The sequence below is a fragment of the Neophocaena asiaeorientalis genome, unplaced genomic scaffold, assembly GCF_003031525.2.
Source record: "Neophocaena asiaeorientalis asiaeorientalis breed wild unplaced genomic scaffold, Neophocaena_asiaeorientalis_V1.1 scaffold308, whole genome shotgun sequence".
NCBI lineage: Eukaryota > Metazoa > Chordata > Mammalia > Artiodactyla > Phocoenidae > Neophocaena > Neophocaena asiaeorientalis.
The window spans coordinates 2,468,442-2,481,154 of record NW_020172768.1 but is presented as its reverse complement, the minus strand read 5'-3'; the positions used below and the strand labels follow the sequence as shown (position 1 = coordinate 2,481,154).

The 12,713-nt window shown below is 39.7% G+C and overlaps 1 protein-coding gene across 1 annotated transcript; it reads left to right on the top strand.

Annotated features, from left to right (window-relative positions):
• The first annotated feature begins 11,450 nt into the window (after positions 1 to 11,450).
• PATE2 (prostate and testis expressed 2) lies at positions 11,451 to 12,063 on the top strand. The gene is made up of 2 exons (XM_024740711.1): positions 11,451 to 11,568; positions 11,927 to 12,063. Exons 1-2 carry the CDS (start codon positions 11,451 to 11,453, stop codon positions 12,061 to 12,063), a joined length of 255 nt encoding a protein of 84 aa, XP_024596479.1.
• The last annotated feature ends 650 nt before the right edge of the window (positions 12,064 to 12,713 follow it).

Below are 12,713 nucleotides of genomic sequence, written 5' to 3'. Positions count from 1 at the left end.
ATGATCTGTCTATTGCTGAAAGTAGGATACTGAAGTTCCCTACTACTATTGTATCGTAGTCTGTTTCTCTTTTACTCTGCTAGTATTGTCTTAATACATTTATGTACTTCATGAAGTTGGGTTTGTATATATTTATCATCATCATATCTTCTTGGTGAATTGGCCCCTTTATCATTATATATTGACCTTCTTTGTCTCTTGTTACTGTTTTTTGGCTTAAAGCCTAATTTTATAGCTACCCCTGCTTTCTTTTGGTTTCCTCTTGCATGGATTACCTTTTTTCACCTCTTCACTTTGAGCCTATATGTGTCCTTAACACATTTTTGACTGGAGACATATTATAGCCACAAGCATTCGTTTCTGCAAAAATCTCCCAGTCAATAATGTGTTAAAACTGAAGTCAGTCTCTTGTAGGCAGCACATGGTTTGGTCTTGTTGTTTTATCCTTCCAGCCACTCTGTGCCTTTTGATTGGTGAATTCAATCCATTTACATTTAGAGTTATTATTGATATGTAAGGACTTACTAATGCCATCTTATTAATTGTTTTCTGGTTTTTTTGTATTTATATTGTTTCTTTTTCCTGTTGTTTCTGCCTACCTTTGTAAATTGGTGTTTTCCATGATGGTTTGCTGTTTCCCCTTTCTTTATCTTTTGTGCCTCTACTCAAGGGTTTTGTTTTGTGGTTACCATGAGTCTTCCCCCCGCCCCCCAGTTTTATTGAGAAATAATTAACATACATCACTATATAAGTTTAAGGTGTACATCATGATGGTTTGGTTTACATATATTGTGAAATGATCATCATAATAGGTTTAGTTAACATCCTTTATCTCATAGAGATACAATAAAAAGAAAAAATAGTCTCCTTGTGATGAGAGCTCTTAGCAACTTTCTTATAACTGGAAGTTTGTACATTTTGACTATCTTTTTCCAATTTCCCCTCCACTATGAGTGTTATATAAGACATCTCATAGGTAAAACAATCTAGTTCAACCTGATAGCAACTTAATTTTGATTGTCTACAAAACTTCACTCTTTTACTTCATCTTTTTTATATCTTGAGGTCATTATTTAACTCTTTTTATATTGTGTATTTATTAACAAATTATAGTAGCTAAATTATATTTAATGCTTTTTCCCTTGACCTTTGTAGTATAGTTAAGTGGTTAACAAACCATGCTATTAGAGTTTTCTAAGTTTGACTGTATATTTACCTGTACCAGTGTCTTATATATTTTCATATGTCTTCATGTCATTAATTAACATCTTTTTATTTCACCTTGTATAACTCCTTTCAGCATTTCTTGCAAGGCAGGTCTAGTGGTGATGAATTCCCTCAGCTTTTGTTTGCCTAGGAAAGCTGTAAGATTTTTATGTTCTGTATACAAGTTCTACTTAGGATATCAGTATTGCAAATATCTTCTCCAAGTCGTTAACTTGTCTTTTCACTCTCTTACTGATACATTTTGATGAACCGCCATTGTTAATTTCAATGAAGTCTAACTTACCAATGTTTAAAAATGGTTTTGCTGTTCAGGTGATGTTTAAGTAACCTTTTGCCTATTCCAAAGTTACAACTACATGCTGTGCTTTCTTCTAGAAGTTTTATTGTTATACTTTTCACTTTAAACCTACAATCCAGTTTGAATTTGTTTTTTGTGTATGTTGTGAGGTAGAGGTAACGTGTAGAAAAATTTAACTAAGTAGAGAACCCAGAATTAGTGTTAAGTGCTAATGGAAATTCAGCATATTATGAAAGAGGCTTCTCAAATTAGTTGAGAAAAATGTTAACTTTAAAATAAATATTTCTGGTACCCTGAGATAACCATAATTCAAAAAGATACATGTACCACAATGTTCATTGCAGCACTATTTACAATAGCCAGGACATGGAAGCAACCTAAGTGTCCATCAACAGATGAATGGATAAAGAAGATGTGGCACATATATAGAATGGAATATTACTCAGCCATAAAAAGGAATGAAATTGAGTTATTTGTAGTAAGGTGGAAGGACCTAGAGTCAGTGATACAGAGTGAAGTAAGTCAGAAAGAGAAAAACAAATACCGTATGCTAACGCATATATATATGTATATATATATATAATCTAGGAAAATGGTACTGATGAACCTAGTGGTAGGGCAGGAATAAAGATGTAGATGCAGAGAACAGACTTGAGGACACAGTGGGGAAAGGGGAGGCTGGGATGTAGTGAGAGAGTAGCATTGACATATATACACTACCAAATGTAAAATAGATAGCTAGTGGGAAGCTGCTGCATAGCACAGGGAGATCAGCTTGGTGCTTTGTGATGACCTGGGTGCGGGGGGAGGCTCACGAGAGGGAGGATGTGGGGATATATGTATGCATATAGCTGATTCATGTTGTTCAGCAGAAACTAACAGAACGTTGTAAAGCAATTTTACTCCAGTAAAGATATATTAAAAAAAAAAAAAAGATAAATGTTGTTGGACTAATTGGCTAGTCATGTGGAAATAGATTAAATTGGATCAATTTCTTACAAGGGTAAATTCCAAATGGAGAATCAAAATGTTAATTTAAATCCATGAAAGTATTAGAAGGAAACATGGATGAATTATTATCTAACCTGGAGCATAAAAAGTGGCTGAATTCCATTAGTTATCAGTAAAGTGTAAGATAAATTTTACGATGAGTCGACTAGTTAAAATTTAAATGACTGGTAGGACTTCCCTGGCGGTCCAGCAGTTAGGACTCTGAGCTTCCACTGCAGGGGGTGAGGGTTCGATCCCTGGTCAGGGAACTAAGATCCCACATGCTGCGAGGTGCAGCCAAAAAGTAAAAAAACAAAACAATAAATGACTGATAATAATTGGTGATGGGAGTTATGTAGAGTAACTGGAATTCTCATACAGTACTGGTAGGACTATATATTGGTACCACCACTTTGGTAAACTATTTGGCTTTCTTTTAAAGTTATGCATGTGCCTACCCTATGACTCATACATGTTACTTTTAATTACCTACCAAAGAGAAATGAGTGTGTATGTCCATCAAAACTCTTATATGAAAATGTTCATAGCAGCTTTATTCACAATAGCCCAAAGCTGGAAACAACTCAGTGTCCATCAATAAGAGAATTGATCTAATAAATTGTAGTGTATGTATACAATGGGGAAAAAAAGAATAAACTTTTGATATAAGTGAAACATGCATGAATCTTAAAAATATTATGGTGAGTGATAGAAACCAGACTCAAGATAGTACTTTCTGTATAATTTCTTTTATAATAAGTTCAAGAACAGGCTGGGACTTCCCTGGTGGCACAGTGGTTAAGAATCCGCCTGCCAATGCAGGGGACATGGGTTCTAACCCTGGTCCAGGAAGATCGCACATGCCGTGGGGCAACTAAGCTCGTGTGCCACAACTACTGAGCCTGCGCTCTAGAGTCTGTGAGCCACAACTACTGAAGCCGTGCTCCTAGAGCCCATACTCTGCAACAAGAGAAGCCACCGCAGTGAGAAACCCACGCACCGCAACGAAGAGTAGCCCCCACTTGCTGCAACTAGAGAAAAGCCCACGCGCAGCAATGAAGACCCAACGCAGCCAAAAAAAAAGAACAGGTAAAATAAAATTCTATGGTGATAGAAGTTAGAATACTACTTTTGGGAGTGGATTGTTACCTGAAGAAACTTACTAAGGTGATAAAAATATTCTATGTTTTAAATGAGATGGTGGTTATATAGGTTTATACATTTTTCAAATCACATCAAACTGTATATTTAAAATATGTGCATTTTATTATATATGAATTATACTTCAATTAAGAGGATTATTATTCAACTCATAATGAATAACAGATCTTGTTAACGATAATCAATAGGGCTAAAATCTGTTAGATGAAAGATTGAAGGGAAACTTTAGATGGTATAGATAAGTCTGAGAACAAGCAAATATATGTGATCAATCCTGACATCGTTAAAACTAGGAAAACATGTGCTTTCAGATATTTCCAAGGGTTGGGCCAGATTACCCTTTCTAAACTTCCAGGCCTATTTCATACTTGATATAATAAAGTATTGATTTTGAATTTTGAAGTAAGATTAGCTATTCAGTTTTAGAAGAATCCCATCAAAAATTTTTTTTTAGTTAATATATTTGAATAGTGGAGGGTCCCATAGTAAGAAATGTCCTTTTCATAATCTCTTTGAGAAAAACACATGGTATGTTGGCACTGGAGTGAACGTTCTATGTCTGGTAGGGAGTAGAGGTTACCATTCCCAGTACACTAAACAAAATAGGTAAAAAACCAGAAAAGTCACGCTAAACAGATGGACAAGAAAAATTCCATCAACTTTACTGGCTGTTCAATTAAACACAATAAAGTTTAATTGGCCAGCTAAAGGCAATAGAGATGAATAAGACAAGGCACATGTTCTAGCTGTGATTTATAACATACTAGGGCAAATTAGACAAACAGAGAAATGATTCATTTTTGTGAAAGAGTGTCAAAAAAAAAAAAAAGTACCCATAAAGTGACTTGGGTATTCAGAAGAGGGAGAATTTTTATAGTCATTGTGTTCATTGCCGGGGAGGTCAGAGTAGAGGTGGGTGGCAAAAGAGGAAAGGAATTGAGGAGACTAGAAGAGGAATAGGAAGAAATGAGAGTTGTAATATATCTTGAATGTACATCTTGACAGGCCTAGAAGTGGCTATGTGTGAACTGTGAATGTCACAGAGGCAGGAAATTCTTTATTTGCTGTTTCTTACATTGTATATGGAGACACCATGTAAATGCTAAGAAAATCATGACTGAGTGTGAGATGGACACTGTCCACGGGGGAAAATAACTTTTTGCCAATAGAGGAAAACCTTGAGTGTCCACCATCTGTTTTGTTGCTATTTCTGCTTAATTATAGCCATAATAAGAATTTCTAGTCCACCTCCGCTATCTAAGATAATCACAAGGATCTAGAATGGTCTTGTTTTAAAGTTTTCTACTGGGCCTCTTGGGGGAGGCCTCTTGAAGTACAGAAATGCCAGACCCTGTAATGGGAGAAATCTGTTGTTCAGAATCATTATCCTCCGACTGAGGTAGGAACCAAGCTTGAGGCACCAGGAAGGATAACACTGAATTACAGAGAGAGCTGGGATCCTTCCAGGACAGACAGGGCAGAAAAGCAAGGGCGGGCAGACTGTGAAGGCAGAGAAACATCGATAACATTTTAAAGGGACAACTTTGGAGAAAAAATATTTTAGATTTTTGAAGTTACAATAATTGTCGTTGCAGCACGTATGAACATAAATTCATCGTTGAGATCGTATGTCAATTCTCTGCAGAATCTCTGACACACCATATATGATAACTGGAGGATGTTATCTGTAATAAGAAGAAATCATAGAAAATAAGCCAGTGATCTAAGTTCTTTAAAGACAAGTCAAACCTGGCACTAGTCCTGTCAGTAAAAACTTATTTAGGCATCCGAGGTAGGTTTGGGGTTGGCTTCCCATCTTGTACTTCCCAAGGGGACTCAGGCAGGGAGATGAAGAAATCACAGGTCCCCTGCAGGGGTTATTTGCCCAAGTTCCCTGGCAACCCTCAACTCTTTGTACAGATGCTTCTTCCTCGTGTCTCATTTCCCCAGGTCCTCTTCTGTCTGCATGCACAGGGACCCATGCCCAGGGGTATACGGCACTTTGGTTCCTCTCTTGAGTTGGCCTTAGTCTGAGATAGGAAATTGGTGGCGTACTCTCCTAAGAATTTTCTAGGAATCTCACAGCACCTCCTCTAACTTACCCTGGAAGATCTTTAAGATCATGCATGTCTCATGCTTCTCAGCAGCACAGACACCGAAGCCCCTTCTACAGCGATCTGTCTGTGTGCGAAGGTGGCATGTTATGCATCTCAGGGGTGTCACTGCTGGAGAGCACAGAGCTGGTGTGAGACCTGGGGAGGCAGGGACGTAGAAGAAGCTAGACCTATCCAGGCCTGGGGTGCGGGGTTTGGTGCGCGGGTGGGTGAAGAGCTGGTGGCTGGGATCCGGGAGTAAGCAGCTGGGTCTCTCACCAACTCCACATCCCGGAGAAATGCCTCTGTGAGAGTTAAAGGTTTCTGGTCCCGACTTCAGCCCTTTTAACCTGGTGGCTTTGAGCAAAGATTTAGCCTCTGGCTAAATGGCTTTCCGGCTTAAAAATGGTTCTGTTAATGCTGGCCTGGCTTACCTGGCAGCACTGTAGATAGACAAGAGTGATAATGAGGCTGAGAGCTTTAAACTTTTACCTGTGCTAGCATTACTACGATGGGATTTCTGAGATTGGCGGCTTACGTATTGTTAGGTGATATACTCTGTTTTTAACTTGGAACTGAATCTACGTGAAGGCCTCATGAATTATATCATAGTGCCACTTTTTGTGGTGCTGTGGGGTGAGCTGGTCAAAATACAGGTTTAATTAAAAAAGAAAAACACCTTTCCTGGGTGCACCTAAGTGAGAAAGTAACATTTATCGAGCATCTCATATGAGCCATGTTCTCTTACTTTGTATCTGATTTAATCCTCACAAAGGCCTTGTAAGTAGGGATTTCCCCATTTCTCAGGTGAGCAACCAGAGGTACAGAGAATTTAAGACAGTAATTGAAACATTTTTTAATCTGTCTGATTCCAGTGCATCCAGTATTTTCTTTCCTGCAATCACTTGTTGTAATATAAAAATCCCTGATAAGGGCATCAAAAGCCCTTGATAGCACTAAAGCCAGCTTCAAAATTATTCATTGTAGACTCAGCAGATGGGATAGAGATTTATAAATGGAAAGGATGTCCTGAGGAAAATCTCACTAGGAGTTTTGATTATGGGGAATGGTAGGGACAGAGTGGGGAGCACTATGACGGGGCAGCCACAGCGGCTTGAGCCCTTGGTGGGGAATGGCAGAATGTTGAAAAGGGCAGACAAGTTGGCATGGAGGCCCAGGAAGCATTCTGAAGGCTGTCCTCCCCTCCCGTATAAACGTGGTCAAGACTCAGCCCCGCATGGACGCCAACTACACATATGGAGTTCCATGGGGCTTCCTAGATCCTGTCTCTGGAGCCCACTCAAGTCTGTGACTCACCCGCAATGCAGCAGAAGACGGATGAGAGCAACAAGAAGTGTTTGTCCATCCTGACAGAGAAGTCTGTTATACAGGAAGAAAAGAAACCAGGGTATGCAAGCACAGGTCTTTAGGCCACAAGAAGAAACCTTCCTCTTCATCATAGGGCAGAGATTATTCATGCCTAAGGAGAACCAATCACACAAGGTTTCCTCTGGGAGCTCAAGTTCATGCTCTCTCCACCCCATAGCAGAGAATGATAATTAATAAATGTTGGCGCTTACATGAAGTTAACTTTGTTTTTTATATACTGTTCATCATAGTAATTATTATTAATGCAGTTATGATATTATCATTCTTTTTTTTCTTTTGTTTTTCTTCTTTGATATTATTCTTATCCCAGTTTCACAGAGGAGGAAACAGGCTTGGTGAGATCCAGCATCTTACCCAAGATCACATATCTAGTGACTTATAGCACCAGTACTCAGAGCAAGACTTTCTAGTTCCAGAAGCCATACTTTTAACCATCTTGATTGAATGCCTCTTGGAGATTTTTTCATACATTCAACTAATATTTATTGAGAGCTTTTATGGACCAGGCACAATTTCATGTGTAAGAGCAGAGCAATGAATAAGTCAAAAAAAAGCTCACCTAGCTCCACACTTCATGGATGAGAAAACGAAGAGTGAAAGAGATGAAAAGGTGTGTAATCTATGACCAAGCTGGGCCTTCCACCTAGAATTTCTGATTCTCAGCCCAGAACTCTTTCACTTTACTAGAAATCTGTTCTCCAAGGCCAGGGACTGTTTACTTTGTAGGGCTGTGAAATCATCTCTAGAATTATCACATGGCTTGATCTTTAGGAAATTTATATTGTGAATCTGGCCAGTTTTGCCCATGCTTTAGGTATCTGTCTCTACAAAAGTTAACTCAGGTAAGGTTCACCATGGGTAAACCACTGGAAAATTATGACCAGTTCTGGCACTGTCAGTCTCTGAAACCCATCAGTGAGCTTATGTACTTTGGCTAGAGGCAATAGGAATCTTCTCTCATGAATTCATTTTAACGACATGTTCTTTAGTTGTAGGAACAATATGTTCATCAAAATATCTCAAGTATGACATTTTTAGATATCAGATAAAGATTGGGTGAAATAAAGTCTTAGCTCAAATGCCACAAAATGTATAGTGTTCCTTTTCTATGACCAGAGTGTGGAGCCCATCTCTGCCTAAGAAGAGAGGCCTTAAACATGGGGGAATGTGTTCCTTTGAAAAGAATTGATTCTAGAATGGCAATCAAGATTGTGAAGTCTTTGAATCTCATTTTCTGTTCTTCCATCTTTCAGGAGAAGATGTTGGAAACTAAATAGCATTTTTCAGGACTTTCCAAAGGCTTATCAAGAAGGCATACTTCTGAGCCTTTATTTGTCACCTGTTTTCTCTTCTCTCTCTTTAAAGCGAGTGAGTCTAGAATCATAGCAAAGGAAGAAAAAATTCTAGGTTAAACCCCAGTGTGCCCAGTTTCTATTCTTCTTCCTTCAAGGTGCCCCTTGGCAGATATTTTCTGGAAGGCCCATTGAGTTCTGAATCTCTTTTCTACGGGATTATTTTCAGTTAGGATTGTAGAATTTTGCAACTCCACCCAAGCAAGAGGTTCTCTGATCTACTTCTCATCCTACCACAGTATCTCATCCATCAGATTTTCTCTTGTAAACAATGTCTCGTGGTATGTGTGAGGCTTCTGAAGTAGAATGTGTATTTGTGGATGTGAATCTAGAACTCAAAGTAGAGGTCTGAGGTAGAGATATAAAACTGAGCATCATCAGCTCATGGGTGACCTCACGCTTGAGCCATGAGAATGGGACCCAGTTCTCACCCAGTCTCAGTGCATCAGAGCTCAGCTAGTTCCCAGCTGCTAACCCACCCAAAGCAAATTAAACAGTTTGTTCTAAAGCTGACTATGTCTTCAAAGTTCATTCTAGAAGACAATGTAATTAATCTTTCCATCTTTTCCAATACCCAAAGCCAAATGTAAGCCTTGCTGCAACTTAACACCTGACAGGATGCTCCCAACATCATCCTCACAGCCAGGCTCTTGGCCCTTGGATGCCAAAACCACAGTTACAGCCTCCACCTCATTGCCTCTCGCAGTCAGGTGCCCTTTCCTGCGTGTGGCTCCTTGTGACTTCAGTTTCTGACACCTACCCTAGCAAAAGGGCCCAGGCTTCTCCTGAAATTTTAAGCACTGCACAGGGAGTTAGTGCTTGATAGTTTCCAGGACCTTAACAAATATGAGCTTTCTCTCTTCACAGACCTTAAAATGCTACTAATACCAATCCTATGATGAAAATTATTCTGAACGTCAGTAACTCACCCAGAGTCACAACGTTGGCAAGCAGCAGAGCCAGGATCTGAACCCACATGTGTACCAAGCTTAAGTTTGGGGTAAAGGGAGGTGTCCTTTCTAGAATTCAGTATTGGTACAGAGGAGTGGGTACTTTAATGTCTTTTCCAGCCCTGGGAAAAATGACTCTCTTCATTGATGTCTTGCAATTACACAATAGTGAGCAAGAGATCCCATTTTATGTGCTTGGGACAAAGTAATCTCAGCAACAAGTGCAGTGCACTGTCCCCTTGAGCCCCTCTCTTTACCCATATGCCATCACCTCCAACAAGGTGCATCTCTCTGAGTTTCTTGCTCACCCATGTCTCTAGAACCACATGACCAGCTCTCATCCCAGTGTGTCAGGTTGCCTGACATCTCTGTATTTTGACATTTGCTGTTCCTTTGGGCGCCTGTCCCTATTCACGTCTTCTAACTAACACATCACTAGCCTTCAAAGTCCGGCTCAACTATCCCTTTTTCAGGGAAGCCTTCCCTGGTCAGGCAGTCAACTTTGAATGTCTCTCATTTAGGCCCCCGTAGCCAACTGTGCTTGATGTACTTGTGGTCTCCTTAACTAGACTCAAGTCTTTGTGAGGCCACATATTACTGGCCTGGTTCACTTGGTGACTTCTCTTTTTATGATGTTGGCATTTGGTATGTGTGTAGAAAATATTTACTTTTAAAAATCCATGAATTAGTTAATAACACCTGAAGGCAAACTAGGCACATCTCACCTTTCTGCTGAAACGTCCCTTTCCTACACCACAGAAGGGACACTCAGTGTTTCTTCCACATTCAGACTATACCTGGAGTCCTGAACATAATTCCTGGTACTTCAGTCTAAGTGAGACAAAGACAAATCTGAGATTATTCTGAGATTAGTGAAGAGAGCTAAAAGGAACTAAGGTGTCCAAATCCTGTCTTGAAATACCTGAAAGGTTAAAATGTGGGGAAAAAATTTGACTTGCAGAGCACAAAGCTTAGCTATACAATAATGACTAAAGAATGTATATATATATATATGTGTGTGTATATGTGTGTGTGTGTGTATATATATATATATATATATATATATATATATATATATATATAAATATTGATCATTGAGGAGAATTTTTAAATAGATGCCTTAGGGACATTGAGACTCCAGTTGGTGGTTTGCTTGGTTCTGGGAACATTGAGGTACTGTTCGTCACTGAAATTTTATGATTATATGATTTAGCTGAATAGCCCAAGGACAAAACACTGGGGGAGATCAACCAGTACCTTCCACAGGCAACTGCTCATGACCAAAGTCCCAGGATGTTTGTTCTCTTTCTGCTGTGCATAGTCTTTCTGGTCTGCATGAGTAAGGATAAGTCCTGGAGACAGAGGAAGGGTTGGTTGTTGATTAAGAGATGGGAAGATGCTGGGGGAGGAGAAATTTCCAGAATTGGCTCTTGGGGCTTTGGCCGATGCATGTGCGATTATGACAGGGAAACTTCTTCTTTTCACAGGTGAATTTTGTGAACATCTGATAGGTATGACCACAGCTAGTCTAAAGTCCTTGGTAAAAAGGTTATTGGTGACATTTTTGGAGTAAACCTTCCCCTCCATCTTTTAAGAAAGCTGTTATCCATTCCTACTATAGAATCCTAGGAGTTTGATCTTCTCCCAGACCAATTTAGTCCATTTCATGGAGTAAGGAAGCTAAAGTCCCCGTCTTTGCTTCCTCTTCCCCATTACTGGACAAAATCATTAGGCTAGATAAGGGGTTCATTACTTGGGGACCATAGATAAATTTTACAGGAACTCCAACCTTTTGAGATTATATACAGTATTTGATTTATGTCTGTATAAGTTAGCTTTCACAAGATTATCAAAGGGATCAGGGCCCCTAGAAAAGTTGGGAACCACTAGTCAATAGTAAGTTCCTGTTGGGAAGCCCCCAGGCCTGGAGAACCTTCTCCATACTGCATCCTTTAAGCACCTCTTTCTGTGTCTGGCAGAGCCTTCGACGATGTGTTATAAATGTAAAAAATATCATCTTGGGATATGCTATGAAGGCACGAGGTCCTGCACCCTGAAGTACCACCAGACCTGTGTTGTTGAAAACATTTACTTACTTACCAGAAAAGGTAGTGTTGGGTATAAAGTGACTGAGAAGCAACCGCCTTTTCCCCTTAGAGACAGTTACCTGCTTTTGTCCATGGAATACATGGGTGAGTAGGATGGGTGAGGATGGGGTGGTCCTGCAGAGGGTAGGGCAAAGATGGACTTTTCCTTAAGACAGCTTTGAGGAAAGGAAAGGTGAGTGTTCCTTATAAGTTAGGAAATAAAATCCACTCTCTGGGTCAGTAATTGATAGACTCTGTCTTTTAGCTCATTTGGGTCTAGAGAAAGATCATTGAGTCTCTGAAAAGAGGTTATTCCTAGGAATATGGTAGGAGAAAACAGAGTCATTACAGTTATATTCCCTCTCTTTCACCTCCTCAGGGCGGAGTATGTATTTTTATTCAAAACTGTCGTGTATGACCAACTGTGAGGACATCAACTTCTTAAGTTTTGAAAAGAGGACAGAGCTCATCTGTTGCAAACATAAAAACTATTGCAACCTCCCTGAGGGAGTCTAGTTCTGCATGTCTCCTGGATTTTTGATTATTCTTCAACTCACCATCCCCCTTATCTTTTCCCCCAAACCTGTATTTTGCTCTCCACTTCTAACCAATGGTAGAGAGTGAGAAAGCCAGCTGGTAGTGAAGAGTAGCCATCATAAGGAGGCTACTAGGAGATAACTGATTCTCATTAGTGATGGAGCACTAGGCGGAATTTTTGCAAATCCCCGCGCACAGCGTTTTGGTTTTCTTATGATGGTGCTGCCATGAATAGTGTTGGGTTTTAAATTGGTTATTTATTATCTCCTATATGGAAATGCAAAGACTTGTGTCAAAATAATCCCAATCTCATCCTGGGAATTCTGTGATCATACTTTATTGTCCATACCCACTCCTCTGGGCTGGGATTCTCTCTTGATTAGCTCTGACACCTGGCACTCTCCTTTTGCCCATGGGTTATGGAGATAAAAGAAGACTAACTCCAGTTTCCCAATTTGCTGGCAACGTGAGCCCCATCTTTCTCTGGTAGAGCTCTTAGGAGGAATCTCAGGCCAGGAAAAAACTGGACAGGCAAAGGGATGAGGCATCAAGAAAAATTTTAGGGGCATTTCAGTTTGTGGAAACTAAGATATGAGAAACAATTTGGTATGGGTGGAGTTATCATGGCC